Source organism: Phoenix dactylifera, chromosome 9 (assembly GCF_009389715.1).
Source record: "Phoenix dactylifera cultivar Barhee BC4 chromosome 9, palm_55x_up_171113_PBpolish2nd_filt_p, whole genome shotgun sequence".
In the NCBI taxonomy this organism is placed as follows: domain Eukaryota; kingdom Viridiplantae; phylum Streptophyta; class Magnoliopsida; order Arecales; family Arecaceae; genus Phoenix; species Phoenix dactylifera.
The window spans coordinates 18,923,372-18,940,583 of NC_052400.1; the positions used below are offsets into that span (position 1 = coordinate 18,923,372).

General features: G+C 39.1%; 1 protein-coding gene across 2 annotated transcripts; it reads left to right on the forward strand.

Moving 5' to 3' along the window:
• Positions 1 to 796: 796 nt before the first annotated feature.
• LOC103700827 (mitogen-activated protein kinase 1-like) lies at positions 797 to 11,967 on the forward strand. Of its 2 annotated transcripts, none has more exons than XM_039130342.1 (7): positions 797 to 1,716; positions 1,866 to 2,339; positions 2,451 to 2,580; positions 4,874 to 5,011; positions 8,559 to 8,891; positions 10,284 to 10,387; positions 11,569 to 11,967. In XM_039130342.1, exons 2-7 carry the CDS (start codon positions 2,095 to 2,097, stop codon positions 11,570 to 11,572), a joined length of 954 nt encoding a protein of 317 aa, XP_038986270.1. In that variant the 5' UTR covers positions 797 to 1,716; positions 1,866 to 2,094; the 3' UTR covers positions 11,573 to 11,967. The 2 variants fall into 2 exon arrangements, with proteins under 2 accessions (XP_038986270.1, XP_038986269.1); XM_039130341.1 differs by having other exon boundaries at positions 800 to 1,716; positions 10,284 to 10,464.
• Positions 11,968 to 17,212: the final 5,245 nt, after the last annotated feature.

The following is a 17,212-nucleotide window of genomic DNA, read 5'->3' on the forward strand; positions in this document are numbered from 1 at the left end:
CTTCTCTTCTTCTCCTTCCTTCCTCTGCCCCCTTCTCCGTTCTTCTCCTCCCGCGCACCCGGCAGCACCGGAAGGGGGCCAGGCCACGGCGGCCGCGGAAGGGGGCCGGGCCGTGGCCGGCGGCAGTCTCGGTGGCCGACGGCGCCGGAGGGGGTGCGGCCCTACGGCGGCGGGGGAGAGGGACGGGGTGCGGCGGCGGGGGAGAGGGAGGGGGTGCGGCACTGCAGCGGGGAGACACTGCAGCGGCGGGGGAGAGGGAGGGGGTGCGGCGGCGGGGGAGAGGGAGGGGGTGCGGCACTGCAGCGGCGGGGGAGAGGGAGGGGGTGCGGCGGCGGGGCACTGCAGTGGCGGGGAAGAGGGAGGGGGTGCGGCGGCGGGGGAGAGGGACGGGGTGCGGCGGCGGGGGAGAGGGAGGCACAGCAGCGGCGGCGGTGATGCGGGGGTGGGGGTGCGGGTGGGTTGGGAGGTGGTTTGGGAGAGGAACAGGGCCGGGGGGAGGGGGGGCGGGTCGGTTGGGAGAGGAACAGGCGGTGAGGAATCTTTTTGGGGGAGGAATTTTTTTTTTTACATGGGGTATTTTGGTCAAAAATACAGCTTTCCGAAAAAGCTGAAAACAGTATTTTCGGAAAGCTCCAAATTGGAGCTTCCTTCCAAAAGCTGTTTTCAGCTTCCCGCAAAAGCTGAAACAGCTTTTCAAAAAATTTACCAAACACCATTTTTTAGCTAAAAGTACTTTTGGAGGGCCAGAAAGTACTTTTTGGCCCTCCAAAAGCTCCCCCAAACAGGGCCTAAGGCGGTGAGCTCAAGGTCAGCTTGCGCAACTTTCCTGTATTTCTGGGACCGTTGATTTCCATAACAGACTCGGTGCTGCAATCTCTGAAGGTAACGTGGGAGACTCGGTATTCGACGGAATTACTTTTTGGTGTCGTCGTGGCACGGCATGGACCTGTGCCTCCGCCGTTTGTCCTTTTTAATTGGCCGGTGGAACGGATGAGATGCACCGAGCGAGTGTGGCACTTTTTTTGCCAAGACTGCTTCCATTGAATGCCTCATATCTGGTGGGGCCGCTTCACCTTCACTACCGGACGGCCTTGATCGTGGAACCATCAAAAGCATCATTTACTTCCAACTCTCATGATCCATGTGCTACTATGGTATGGATGCGGTTTTATGAATCGGATGCCATCGATGCTGTGGGAGCCCTTCATGCAACAGCTGAGCTGTGCCCCACGTATTTTGGTCCTCTCTTCCCTAATCATCATCACCGGTCTCCTGGTCTCCTTCCGTATTGGTATCCGACCTAAAACAAAAATAAATAAATAAATAAAAATGGTAACGTTTGAGGTGTCAGCGTACTTCTTTTGTTTTTTTATCCTCCTAATCTTTTTCCTCGGTTTGGCCCACCAAGCGGGCAAGCAGCTGTTCGCCTCACGTCGCCTGCATCCGATCTCGATCGGACGGCCACTGTCTGCGTGGCCACCTATTGTTCCTCCGGCGCCAGTCATTCTAGCGTGCAGAGGCGCTACTCTGGGTTCTCATTGGCCCGTGCCTCGATCTGTACAGCCGACGGTCGCATAATCCAATCCGTGCACTCTATAGTCAAAGGGACTTCGCCGCCCCTCATCATCACCATCCGTCTCCCATCTCCCGAGTCCTTCTGCACGACACGTCAGCGGCAAACCGATGGCATCATCATCATCTTTGCTCGTACCAAGGGTGAGCGCCCCCATCCCCCACTTTGCTGTTAGCTCCAAAATTCCCATTTCATTGCGAAGGAGTTAAAGCGGACCTCCCAAGTCCCAACCCACAATCCAAATAATAATAATAATAATAACAACAGCTGAATTAATTACTGAACTTCGTAGGTTTCCTCCGTTTTGGCGTCTTCCGCATTTAGCACAGGGGGCACGAAATAGAAGGGGAAGAGCTCACAAATAATAATGAAATATTAGATCTTCGGGAGTTGAGGCTTGAGAGGGGAGAAGAGGGACAAAGGGGGGACGACTGAGTGGATCGAATCCTCGGCGGTTGCTGTTGCTGTCGCTGCTGCCTTTGCCTCTTAGGGTTTTTTTTGGGGGATCCGAAGAGGAAGAGATGGATGCGGGAGTCCAGCCCTCGGACACCGACATGGCGGAGGCGGGCCCGCCCCCCCAGCGGGCTGCAGCGCCGGCAGCGGCAGCTGCAGCGACGCCTCCACCCGGGCTGGAGAGCATTCAGGCGACTCTCAGCCACGGCGGGCGCTTCATCCAGTACAACATCTTCGGGAACATTTTCGAGGTGACGTCCAAATACAAGCCCCCCATCATGCCCATCGGAAAGGGCGCCTACGGGATCGTCTGGTACTCTTCTCTCTGTTCGGATGCGTAATTTTCCCAAAACTATCCTTCTTTTGCTTGTGTTTTTTGATCTACGGAGATCGCTAATCTTCTAGCTCTGTTCTGTGGATTTAGCTCCGCTTTGAATTCGGAGTCTGGAGAGAAAGTGGCGATTAAGAAGATCGCCAACGCTTTTGATAACAAGATCGACGCAAAGAGGACGCTCCGTGAGATAAAGCTTCTTCGGCACATGGATCATGAAAATGTTAGTGACTTTCTCTATATCTGATCTAGAAGTGAACATATTAATCTGTTGACTCGGAAAATCTTTGGCTGTTTCATTATGGTAACATGGTGCCTGCCTAGATTGGTGTGATATCCATCCTAGGATTTTTGTATGGCAACTTGACACTTTTGACGAGGGTTTCTATAACTAGGCAAAGCTCGTTGGCATCAATTGCTCGGGATCGATTGTCGTTTCTGATGATGTCAATGAGGAATCTTCTGCCAGCCATCAGAAATTAGTATTTACTTAAGATTAAAAATGTGATTTTTATTTTTGCCGTGATCGAAGATGAAAATATCCATATGCTATACGTTGCCTTCTGATATAGCAATCAGGGTTGGGGAGGGAGTAAGATCAAATACCTAAGGAATAACAATAGGAAGGCTGCGCTGGCAAAATTGAGCAAAAACAGCAACTTTTGCTATAAAGGTTAAATCCTCTTGGTTCAGACCCTTAAAAAGGGTAAAAAAGAAACCTGCAATATTTGTGTGTGTGTGAGAGAGAGAGAGATAAATGAAAAGCACTTAACCCAGTTGCAGGGCAAGCAATAGACAATCTATTAAATAGGCTTCTTGGTCGGACCAATTGGATCAGAAAGAGGACTTGGAGACATTGAAAGAGATTAGATGATACAGCAGGGTCTGCCTTGCTAGCTCTCCTATTTGCCTCCCGTACCGGCGTACCGGGAGGGGTGGAACCGAAGGTCTTTTGTTGTCGCCTCGTAACTCGTTGGTTCAAAGCTTTCATTACTCTCTATCTGGAAATAAGGAGTGCTACCGCACACATTTAGGGCACCCCTCATCCTTTACTTGGACTATAAGAAGTCGGAATGTAAATTCAGCCAAGCTAGGCGGGGAATCTGAGTTTACGAGAGTTGGGCCATCCAGTTCCATGTCCCAGGGTCTTATTTAATCCGAAGAATGGAAAGAGGGCGGGCTTGACTGAAACTTTTTAAGCACGGTCTCTGTACATTAGTCACAAAAACATTTTTTTAAAAAATACTATTTGAAATTAAGGTTTTAAATTTCATGGATGGGGTTGTTACGGTTTTTCTGTGGAATGGGATTGCAGTCATCTCATCTCATCCCGATACTTAGGACGGGGAATGTCCTAGATACGTCAATCGTGATGTTAGGATGATGGTGGTACCATCCCGTCTGGCACTTATGACAGTGCACCATCTTGGCATTCCACGAGGAGAATCACTGAAATTTGAAACCATGCTTGAAATCAAATCGCCAACTAGCACTTGAATTTTGCCACGGAACTACAAAGCATCTTTCAATGCATTCCATGGTACGTACGGCATCAATCTCATGCATATATATATATATATATATATATATATATATATATATATATATATATATATATATATATATATATATATATATATATATCACTTCAAGTTCATGAGCACTTCAAGTGACATCCTTTATATGGTTATTTTTGGATTTAATCTCTTTCATTTTTGTAAGTATTGTTGATGCATAACTTTGTAGCTACAATCATGTTCATTAGATATAGATCTGATTGTCTGACCAGATAGCAGTTGAAAAGAAAAAGCTTCTGCACACTTACATTAACCAGTTTCTATGAACTGTGAACTATTAAGATTGCTAAATTTATTTTTCTTCCACTTTTGAGGTGGTATTGTTCTCAACAATTTCATTGATACTTTTAGTTCCCATTGAATATATGAAGTATTCACAGATACACTTGATTGCTCCACCCAAGTGTTTTTGGCTCTTTTTAAACCTAATCGGTGTGGGACCTCTTCTACTTATTTCCTGTTAAAGTAATTAGGTTATCTTTTTTCTGAGGCAAAGTACTTAGGTTATCATTTCAGGCAATGAATCTATAATAACCTTTTGAGTGTTGGCACCTCTTTTATCTGTTCCGGTGCTTTTGATTATTCAAAGTATCATGCTTTATAAGATTAAGATTATCAAAGTAATTCTCTATTAGGCTATTCTTACGGTCAAATTTAATGAGGTTAAAATATCTCAGTCATATTTTTTATTTATGTACAATAGTTAGCAGTAATATCTATCACAGTTGTTGCTTCTTCTCGCAGCCTCATTTGCTTAATGTTTAGTAAGAAAATAGTATGATTTTATGTAATGCTGGATCTTAGGCAAGAGAACATGCTTGCCTAGTGACAAACTGATTTTGTTGTGGGAGGGGGAGTCTGAGTTTTACATGTTTGTGTCACATACGAAATCTGAACTTGGTTCCCTTTCTGACTTTGTCCCATACATCTGCAATGCAGGTTGTTGCTATAAGAGATATAATACCACCTCCTGTGCGAGAAACATACAACGATGTCTACATTGCTTATGAATTAATGGATACCGATCTCCATCAAATTATTCGCTCAAATCAATCTTTGTCTGAGGAGCACTGTCAGGTTATGCTAATACAACTTGTCTTTTATACAAAATAGGGATTTTTTTATTGTTACATTATGCACGATTTGCATTACAATATCAATGTGTCAGGCATTATAACAATCCAATATAACTGTTAGCAATGATATGCCACCAAAATCATGCCACTGAGTTCTTTCTGATCATTAACTTGAATTCTCATCCTGCTTCGAGGGCTCAAATATGGTGGCTGATTTGGCTTTGTAAATGGATACTACTCTTACTGTATTGTGCATCATTGCTTGCAATACAAGTATATGCAGATCCTTTATGGTGGCTATGAATGCAATGATTCTTGTGGTTGAATCACTGCTAATTCATAAAAAAGCATTTTTCGCTTTACCCTTGTGCAATTAAGTAAACTAAGTGATTGGCAGATCTTTAATGCATCCAGTTTTGTAGAATGTCACAAGTAATAGCTTTTGAATTGAGTGGCCTCTTGTGATACCTACTTTTAGTGTTGCTTGAGGCTCAAATTCTCATTGGTAATGCTACTCTAGGCTGAAACTTAGCCTATGACAATCTTCATTAAGGAGGCTTCCAATATGGGTCAGAAAGATATTCTAGAAAATAATAATGATTCCTTCGTCTTTTTGGCAAATAAATTCTAAATTTTTGGTGAAGGAATCAATATCATAGAAAAGGTTGGTGTAGCATCAGTAAACAAAGAGTTAAAATTGCAGTAGATAATAATAAGAGGTAGTAGAAAATCAAACAATGATGTAGAAACATATTACCATTTCCAAAGATATGGATGCATTGGGCCTACGGTGCCCAAACATAAGTGCACAACCAAAGATGATGCCGTACCAATTATCCTGATTCTATCCTCTTTTTTATTTTGATTACTTTGGCTGGTAAGTATATTACTTTTAGTAAGATTTATTTGTGTAGTTATATGCCAAAATAGATCCTTTACTTATTTAGGTTTCCATATTAAGAAACATTTCAGTTAAGACTGTAAAAGTTGAAAGGAATGTAAATGGAGACATTAATTTCGAATTCTTCTGTGGTGAAATAAAGCTTCAGATTTATTGGTAGCGCCGATGAATAAAAGAGCTCACACAAGGTACTGAGTTGTTAGGCTTCCTAGAGTTGGATGTCACTGATAACCCACATTTCTGTATTTTATTGACTAAATATTTTAATAACAGTTTTGAGATTGATGCAAGTTTTGACTTCCTAATATTTGCCATGGGGGTCATTTTAGTTTATCATTAAAATTGTTTTAAGAAAAAACAGCCATAAGACAAAGATTTACATGGATAATCCTTAAAATTTTATATCACACTGCACCCAAGTTCTCCAATTGCTGTGATATGGGCACCATCTTGTTGGGTGACCAAAATGAAGATGAACCAAGTTCTTGGTTTATCTGGGCCGAAATTGAAAGACAGAAGATTTTGGAAAGAACTATTGTATTTTGAGATCGGGGCTGATATAAGCTGCTATTTCAAAGCATTCATGTGTATTAGATTATCAGAAAATCCATTAAGGTAACAATACAAACGTACAAAAATCTCTAGGAGTATATTGATATTGTATTGACCAATATCTCGAGATATATAACTTATATCAACTGAGATAAAGAAGACCATTTCAAATATATTGTGCTTGTTGATACCCTGTACTAATTCAATCTGTTATCTCAGCTAAGATATTGATCTAGGTGAAAACCTTGGATACCCCATTAAGAGTTTGTCAATCTTCATTAAAGTTGATCTAACATAAACCAAGGATTGCAATTTCTTGTCCAAAAAAATGTGCATATCGAACTTCTCTCCCCTTCATAGAAAGATTGCTAAAAATTTTTCTTTCATTAGTGGTTGCTGCCTGATGACTTCTCAGTGTATTGCATGTTGCATTAGAACTCAAAGATACCTCCCCCCCCCCCCCCCCCCCCCCCAATCCTCTCCACTCTATATCTACAGTAGGCAGAACCTTTATGTTTCTATTTTAACGGTCTCTCTCACTCTCATATTAGGAGTAAGAGAGAGAGAAATTGAATTAGTTGCAAGTTGCAACCTTCCAACAAAGAGAACATCATATATCATAATATTCTGAGATCTTCACTGGTGCTAGTGTCTTGACAATCTCAACTTAAGCTCACAAGTATTTCCAATTACTTAGATAAACTTGGGTGTGAGCAATGCTGTTGTCATGTGGTTCTCATTAATGCCAAGCGTTGGCATAATTTGTTATTTTCTTTCTGTATGATGCTGTTTGCTTATTATCATATTGTATGGGATTTTTTTGAAGGGGATAAGTTATCCACTTGCTACCATAAGTAAGCTGAACTACATTAATGAGTAGCATGAATTCTTTTGTCAAACTGGCAAGCTAAAGGCTAAGAAGTAAAAATATGCACCTTACAACCACCTGAAAACCAACACAATGCATGTCCATTATCCTATCTCTTTAAATCATTTATATTTCCCATCTAATATGATCGATATCCAATTCTGTTACTTCTCAGAGGTAAGTTCTGCACCAAGGGGAACTTCCTATCCAATTCTGTTAAATTTCCATTTTTTGGGATGTGATAATGATTAAAGAACGCAACAAAATCCAATGTTTTGATCTATTTTGAACTTTCTTTTGTAAAGGCAACAGAGAAGGTTGGTTGAGGTCCAGATTCAGGAAAAGGTTTTTATGTTTATGTCTTCATTAATACATAAGCAACATGAGGATTGCCTAAATATTTTCCGGCAAGGGTGTTTAAGTTCAACCATATGTTGGTCGCATTGTTTCTCCACGAACTTCTGAATACACTGTTAAATTTCATATACATGCAATATTAGATATGATGATACTGTTGGAAAAAGGAAAAGTGACACCTCCCACACTTCAGTCAAATGTTTTCTTGTTAATAATTTCACAAACATTTGGTGGGGTTTAGGGAAAGCTTCACCTCCAGTTGAAAGCTGCTTTGGACTTTTCTAGACTCCCAGGCTTCTTATATTTTCAGATGACAGTGAACACATCAGTTTGTTTGGTGAAGCCTGAGTGAGTTAAAATTGAAATGAATAGAGTATCACATGATCATTCCTAAGTTCAGCGAAGATGAATGATAATATGATAAGCTGTTTTTATGTTTTCTGTACGGAAATAACAACTCTGATGAATAAATATCCACCATAACTCTGAGCTGTATCTGCTGAGCACCTCAAGAATTGCAGTAGGTATCCTGCTACATAAGTTATCACTTATTTGAGGAAGCAATGGTCATTGTTTGCAATCTGCTAAACATTCTATTGTGCACCATTTACTTTGATTCTTCAATGATGCAAGGAACTTGGAATATTGATACATGAATATCATACTATTTATCTTTTCTTGCATGTTTCTCTGGATGGACCAGCATTCATGTGACTCCATTTATTGAACTCGTGACTTTCAAACCTTATACTTTGAAAACCATACTATTTTGTTACTATATCTCCTCCGCACAATTGTGCATAATTCAATATTTTTGTTATTGAGCAAGTAACTCATTTCATGTGTTTCTTTCCCTGTTTCTTTATGCAGTATTTCCTTTATCAGATCCTTCGTGGATTAAAATATATACATTCGGCGAATGTTCTTCACAGAGACTTAAAACCAAGCAACCTCCTCTTAAATGCTAACTGCGATTTAAAGATTTGTGACTTTGGACTTGCTCGTACTACCTCAGAAACTGATTTCATGACAGAGTATGTTGTAACAAGATGGTATCGGGCACCAGAGCTGTTATTGAATTCTTCAGAGTATACTGCAGCAATTGATGTGTGGTCTGTTGGCTGCATTTTTATGGAACTGATGAACCGGAAACCTTTATTTCCAGGAAGGGACCATGTGCACCAGTTACGTTTACTAATGGAGGTTAATCCATCTCTTTTTAACCTTGTTTCCTATCCATTATCCATCACCTTTATTGAGTTGTAGAGGGAATATATTTTCCAGATCAAATGTCTTCTTTTTTGTCCCTGATGAGATGGAGTAAGGCTTCATGACAATATCCTGATAACATGCTAAATTAATGCTTGCTTAATTATTACAACATACCAAGGCAGTAATAAGTACCATATGAAAAGTATGAAATAATTAGATAAATGGAGGATATATGGGAAGATTTGAAATTGCTTATAGTTACCAAAAAAAAAGAATGAAGACTTTTTTAAATGTGAGATAAAAAGCAAAGGATTCAGAAATCCAGTTCCAGTGCTTAAGGAAGTTACTGTTTCTCTTGCTTGATCTTTGATCAGTTTTTATTTCTTAATTATTTGATGGATTTTGGCGTTTTAATGTCATAGTGACCCTATATTGCTTGTCCTAATGCTAGAAGTTGGTTGTATCCCGTCATATAAACCAATCAACCAAAAGGGTGGCCAGAATTATTGGATAATTTTAATATACAGACATATTCAAATGCTGATTGAATGATTATGACGTATATATCGATATCTTACTTTTGGATCTTCATTAAACTTTTTGTACAGCTAAAACATGCTTCGTGTCAACTGTTAGACTATGCTGCCGGTAATTAGGTGGTAGGTCTGCTATTGATATTCAATATCAAATGGTTTTGGTCCAATACGTGGAACAAATTGATTGGCAATGTTATTAATGTATGCTTAGCTTACTTTAATGACAAATAACCTTTACACCTTATTAGTGTTTAAGCTTGATAACCATTTAAGTATAGCCATCAAATCTTGCCCCAATTATTAGGGGAAGCTTTATGAATCTTGTTTACTAATTTTCCTATTAAAGGTCGTTCTAGAGTTATTGCAAGTTCTGCCAAATCTTTTGTTATAACTTCGATCTACATTAACATTTATCTACTTCTGCTCTTCTAAGATCCTTTATTATATGTTTGAGAACCTCTTCTTACTAGGGACTCCTCTGAGCGTTCTTGCACATAATTGATGGTCTCAACTCTCAATCTATTCATTGTCATTTGGTTCATAAATGGTGCAAAATCTATGCCTCTCTAGTATACTTCTCACTCTTACCAAGACTTTGTTGGCTAATTTATTGATCCATAACACTATCCCAATATAGATGGGATAAATCAGGTAGGTTTTAAGGGTCTTCTAGAACTTAGTATTTTGACCAACCCTGTTTTATGTGTCTCACAGTAATGGTTTTCTGTGCACATCATGCATAACTATATTATGCATTCTTCTGCACTGATGCTAATGTGTTACTGATGTTTCTGCAATACATGCTAATACATGAGTCTGCTAAAGTTATTTGTGTTGCACCATGCAGCTTATAGGCACTCCAGATGAGGCTGATTTGGATTTTGTGAATGAAAATGCAAGACTATATATTCGCCAACTTCCTCGTCATGCACGGCAATCGTTCCCTGGAAGGTTTCCCCATGTCCACCCTTTAGCTATTGATCTTGTTGAAAAGATGTTAACATTTGATCCTAGACAGAGAATAACTGGTATGTTCATTCTACATATTCTGCTTGTTTCTGGATTAAATTAATCTGTAACAATGATAAGAAAAAGTAATCAAGTAAAATATACCTTGCTGAAAATCATACTTCTGCATATAAGTTGCATTGGTTTTTTACATTATGAGTGCTCAAATTTGAACTTTCCCGATGCATATATTTTTTACTGAAGAGGTGAGCATTGGTGCAATGGTAAGGTTGCTCTATTATGTTATGGGGGTTATGGGTTCGAAATATGGAAATAACCTCTTCACACATGGGGGTAATGCTGCATATATCTAACCCTCCTCAGATCTTGCAGCTGCAGGAGTTGTGTATTAGGCCACCCTGTTTTTATGTACAGTGCTAAACATCATCACAAGCAGGCTATGCTTAAAAAGAAAAAAAGAGACTGAGATCTGCCACAATTATTGTTGAGTCATTTGGTACATGTTCTTAGAATATTGGTATCTCATTCCACGTACCTTTGGACACAATTCATTCAATTGCAATTACCTTGTTTTAAACTTTTTTTTTTAATTTAGAATAAAGTTCTAATAGGTGTTCTTTTCCTCAAAATGCTCTTTGTAGTTTTAACACTGTCCTATCTTTTCCTCAAAATGCTCTTGTAGTTTAACAATAACCCAGTTTAACTTTGCTGGCCCCAGGAGTGCCTTTCACTGGACCCAAAAAGTGTTGACCACCATGCTTGGGATGGTTCACTTGACTAATCAGCTAATTTAACTTTTACCTCTCTCTCTCTCTCTCTGTGTGTGCGCGCGCGCGCGCGCGCGTTATGCGTCTTACATTGTCTTTTACTCCTTGTTTGGCCAAGGTGGTTATTGATTTATTAAAAATGGAGGATGATAGACTGATTTTTTGTCAAAGTAAGATTTTAGGAGCTCTGGTTATTTGCCTATCGATAGCTTTCCTGCTCAGTCCTGCTCTAGTGGGTCTTTTTTTTTCCCCGTAAACCTCTCTCTGCAACCTTTTCTTTATCTAACTTTATATCATTAGGAAGATTGATTTTGTTTCAGCAGATTAAACATATATGCTTGGTCTTCTTGGCCTTATGTTTGCAATCTTTTGGTCTTCACTCTCAATTTGTTGCAGTTGAAGATGCGCTTGCACATCCCTATTTGGCATCTTTACATGACACTAGTGATGAACCAGACTGCATGATGCCCTTCAGCTTTGATTTTGAGCAGCATGCTCTCTCAGAAGAACAGATGAAAGAGCTAATCTACAGGGAGGCTCTCGCATTCAACCCGGAGTACCAACAATAAGAGTTTCCAATATCCTATTTATTGACCCTTTGATCAGCGCAAGTCGTGGTTTTTGCGTGCAAATATTTGCTACTGATTCCTCAATGTATATATGCTTCACCAGAGAGATTCTTTTTGGATAGCTATGTTCTGAAAGGCTGTGGATATTTAAGGGCAATTGTATGAATGCTTGTGCCTCTGTATCATACTTATTTTTGATTATTTAAATCTGACTTCTTTTAACTTCTCTAGCCAGAGTGTAATCAGGCTTATCACTCGAGGCAGGCGAATGCTGACCAAGTGGAGAATCCACTTGAAAGGTCTCAATGGAGATGAAGAGAAGAAAGAACATAATGGTGCATTTTGATTGGCAACGGAAAACCAGTTGTGAAGGCTTATCCCGGAAAAATGAGTGCTAATTCTGGCAGCTTAAAATTCCCCTTTTCTTTTTTACAGGGGGGAAAAAAGGTGCTACCACATAAGTGGGATAGCTTCCCCTTTATAGGACCGAGGTGTGCCTTTTATAAGCGCTTAATCTTTACTAGGTTTTGCATCTCTTTAGCTTTGCTCACCACTCGTGGGCCATCTCTGACCTGAGGTTGATAGGCTCGTGCAATGTGTCATTTGCCGGTGTGAGCTCCAGTTATAGAAGAGCTATCGGTTTTATATAATTTATTGGAGTATACTATATGGTATTTTGTTGAGATGAATGGAGTCGTTCATAAGGCTTTTCCCTTGGAGAAAGATTTTATGATATTCTTCTAGATGAATGGAAATGCTCTGTGAATCCTTTGCATTAAATAAAAGGCAAGATTTTTTTTTTTTTCCTAAATAACTGAGTTCTACATCTAGAAATGACCTAGACAATTTAGAACCCAGAGACGAAAGCAAACTATAAAAAGTTCCCAGACTTGGAATTGACCAAAATAAATAGCATCGATGAGTTTGTGTTGCGTTTCCTCTGCTGCAGGTTGGCACGACCATATTCTGCCTACTGAGAAGAACTTAGGGCTGCTCAGTTGACGAGGACTGGTTGCAAAGTCTATACCTGAATGAAAGGGAGAGATTAGATAAAGCCTAGCATTCTTGACGTATGCTATATATATTTCTTTATATATTGTGCATGTTTAGTACGAGTCTCTTCTTATATCATACGCTAAACAAGTGGTGTACTGGTCGGTTGTTCAGAATGACCCGTCGATGAGGCCAATAAATTCAGCCGTATTGGCTCTAATCGGCTTATAACCATTTTGGCTCGCAACGGACCAGTGAGTTAATCATGGTTTTTAGGTTTTGTTTGTTAAAAAAAAAACGTAAACGACATTCTTCTCCGGAAAAAAAAAACAAAAAAAACAGAGAGTTGCAAATAGTACGTCATTTAATCCAAAAGCAGGTCTGAATTGAATCGTCATGTCATGGGCAGAGGAACATCTTCACTTCTGTCTTTATACAATTATTCATATATTTTATTATCTAACTAAATCACTCAGGTTATTAATGGATAATTGAAAACTTTTATAATTGTTTGAATTCATGACATATTTATAAATCAGTCGATATTTCTTGCTAATCCTTGTTACCGTAATAACCATCACTTTCTTTTTCTTTAATTTCACTTTTCTATTCCCACTAATTTTACATGAAATACTTCATGGAGACGCTGTATACTTTGAGCATTTTTCACGTAAGCTTTCCTTGTTAATTTCCGAAAGTTGAGATATTTTTCTTTTTCTTCTTATGGGGAAAGACCCATGGATGCTTCCGTTCATAGGGTTAATGAACCATTCAAAGAGCTTACAGCGGAAGCTGCAAAAGAAATCACTCGCAAGGAGATGGAGATCCTTGGACCAAATTTTCTACAATTCTTTGATGGATTACAACGTGTTTCCCATTCACCACATCTTCTATCACTACAATCACATTTGATCCAATTATTTAGTGGCATGCTATTGGCAAAAGCTTCCAGCCAGACCCCATGCCGGTACTTTCTTTTCTCTAGTTATTCCCGTGGTGCATGGAATATAAGTGTGGCGGCGTAAGGGGAAGTTAGCACAAAGGCATGGGAGGGGAGCTCATTTTTTAGCTCATGTACAATTATTTATATGGATGGAAACATGGGCTAATGAGTGGTGAGGAAAGGAGGAATAAATATGTCCGGGCGAATAGATTCCCAACCAGGATGTGTGAGAACTAAGCAACGACCTTGTTCGGTTCCTTTTTAAAGAGAAATAAAGTTTCTTTGAAGGAAAGACCAACGACAAGAAAGAGAGGATAGGGAGGGTGCATCGGACTGTTTTGGATATTTCAATAAGATTGGGTCGGATATTTTGTATTTTTTAAGAACTTGTCCAAACTCCATCCAACTGCTAGTCTTTAGGCTGTAGAAAGACAAAAATATTTATAAAGGTTTTTTTTTCCTTCCTACAGAATTTAGGATAGGTGGTATTTGGTTCATACAGGGTTATGCTTAAATGGATGGTCTAATCTACGAATTTTACAGAATTTTTAGTTCAATTTTATAAAAATATGCAAATAGATATTTAGTTATAGGAATGTCCTACAATTCCAAGACGTGGCAATATTTCTTCTATTTTTGCACGACGGGAGCTATTCTGTTACATCTTAAGTCACTTTGCAATGATTGAGAGATTTATGCTTATATTTCTACCAACAATATTTCAGATGATCCAAATTTTGGGCCATCAAAAGGGATCTTCCGCAGCTCAAGTTGCAAAAATTTTTATCATTTTTTATATGTGGCAGTGTCTTTATAGGACGGAAAGGATTGCAGGTTAGCTGCAGTGTATCATTTATTTTTTCTTAGCCACTCTTGGCTGAAGACCCAAGTGGATGACAAATTGGAAGTTGTATCCCACTAATCACAGTTGCTCATTTCCGCAGGCTGTGCCGAGGAATCAGACTTGAGAGGAGTTGATGGTTTATCATGGAGCTGTAATTAATTTGCTATAAAGTTGAGCAGAACAACTAATTTTATAGCTCCAAGTACTAGCAGTGGTCGGTCATATGAGAAGCAGGGAAAAGCTGGGGTTGGAGCAAGTCTGAAATGCATCGGAAAGCATTCGACAATTAAATAAAAGAGTTGGTTGTCGAACGTTTTCCTGTCGGCTATCACGTACATTGTTTATAACATGTCAAATAATTTTTGGTGCTTTTCTTTCCTTTGTTAAGGACAACATAAGCTGATTATGTTGTCACAGTCTGAATATAACTTTATGCTTTATCTTTAGAAATTTTAATTTGAGGAGTTACCAAAAGCTGATCCCATTATACACTTGTCGATTAAGAATAATACACTTGAACATGGTTGTATGTATGTATGTATGTATGTGTGTAATAGAGAGGTGCACCAATCATCACGTAAGGCTAAGAATATGTGAACTATTAAGTACGAGGATGCTGCCATGCTAAAGAGGAAGAAAGAAATAACAAAGCATGAGACCTTCAGGCCTTGTGAGAAAATTCAATAAACATACTTCGGCACACCCAAACTTGGGAGTATCAAATCTGGCAGAGAGGTAAGCAGCACTAATTTGGAAGAGATAGCCATTGTTAGAGCAGAAAAAGGAATTATGTCCCGTCACAAGGTATTGTCAGCTTTGAGGAGTCTTCTCTGCCTTTCTAGGATAAAAAATACTCCTCACGGCTTTGTCCAAAAGGCGCCTCGCGAGAGAAAGAAGATGGAGACTCCTTATAAGCACAATTCTTTTCACTACTCAAGCAATATGGAACTAAAGGTTTGTGGCCTCCCTTTACACCCCTAACACTACCTCCGAGTGAGAAAGATTGTGCAGGGGAGGTCTACGCACCTGGAGCGCCCTATCTGTTAGAACAGAAAAAGGGGTTGTATCTCGTCCGAGGTATTGTCCGCTTTAGAGAGTTCCTCCTACCCTTTCAGGACGGGAGATACCCCTCACAGCTTTGTCCAAAAGGCACCTCGTGAGGAAAAGAAAATGGAGATCCCTTATAAGCACAATTCTTTTCACTACTCAAGCAGTATGGAACTAAAGCTTTGTGGCCCTCCTTTACACCCCTAACAACCATTAAATGGGTGACTGACAAATGCCTAAAATGGTTGAGGGACTCCTGCTGGGTTATCAAATAATCCATTCTTAAGAAAATGAAATTAAAGAAATAGCCAAATGATGAGTTACTAGGCATGTGTCTGGTGCGTATATATGTGTTCCTAAAATAATTCTTGTTTAACTACAAATGATTCCAGCATTGTCGATATTATTGGTCCTTAAGCTCTTTTCTCATGGCGTTCATAACAAAAAAAAATGCCAACTTGATATGCTTATGGTTTCTGTCATCTTCTACTCTTTTTGTAGACTTTTCCATCTCAATGGAAGCTTTCTTTGTACAACATAATGTGCATTGGGGCCCTCGGTATTAATTAAGAATCTTTTGTACTTTGTGGCTTATGGATGCTAAATCTATACTTTGTCTGTACACTCGTGCCAACGTCAAATAATTAAAATACCCTAAACATGACATAGAGGTTTGATATTAAATTTTTATTTTGACTCCCTATACGCACGCGGTTAATGCTTTCATCGCTAGAGGTCATTAACAATGATACAAACTAGCCCACGAATTGGTAGGTGTAATTTAATTATTAAAATAATTATACAAAATTTTTGTTTGCACATGTTGTTTTGTCCCAATTTACATCGATAGATTTTTCCAAATTTGCATGACAACTACAATACATATATATTTACGCGGACATGTTTTACCCAAAAAAATATTTTTTTTTAAGTCTATTGAATAATTAGTTAATTAATTAATCATAACCATTTTATTGCTAGAATCTGTTCAATTTTTAATACCATTTTTAAGTGTTAAATTTTATTTGAAGCAGGACTAGATATGGCTCTTTAATCCCTAGTAGTTGTCCCTTTGAAGGTGCGGGAGTGAATTACTGTTACTAATTTCTCTATTGATTTGCGAGGCACATGAATCAGCAACCGAGACTGATATAGAAATAGCTGGCCATCATTTATAAGAAGTATGTGGTTCATTTTAAAATTTAATAAAAAAGAAAAGCAAAGAAAACATTGTCTTTATCCTCTCTCTCTCTTCTTCTGAAAAAATAAAGTTAATTAAATTCTTTAAGTGAGCTACAGCCACCATAATTCTTATTTCCCAAAACAATATTTGCCAATTTTCATGCAAATATCAAGTGAAGGTTCTTCTTATTTTCTCCTTTTTGATGAAATATTTCACCTATTTTTTTTTTTCAAACTTATGGTTCGAATAAACTCCATTCAAGCTTCCTGCAACTATCAGCAGGCCCCAGAATCTTCACTAACCTTTCCTGGTGGTATGATTCCAACCATCTACCAACCTCTTCGCACTAGCGTACGGCCAATCCCCTTCTCAATCATATATATATATATATATATATATATATCAAAAACCTTTGTGAGAGCTTCACCTTCTCAATCTCTTTTCTCAAGCCCCTTCTCCAA

Bases quoted from the DNA above. Each gene is read 5' to 3' on its own strand.
- LOC103700827 (XM_039130341.1), top strand. From the start codon at position 2,095: ATGGATGCGGGAGTCCAGCCCTCGGACACCGACATGGCGGAGGCGGGC. The intron at 2,581-4,873 runs GTTAGTGACTTT...TCTGCAATGCAG, and splicing joins GGCACATGGATCATGAAAAT to GTTGTTGCTATAAGAGATAT. The intron at 8,892-10,283 runs GTTAATCCATCT...TGCACCATGCAG, and splicing joins AGTTACGTTTACTAATGGAG to CTTATAGGCACTCCAGATGA.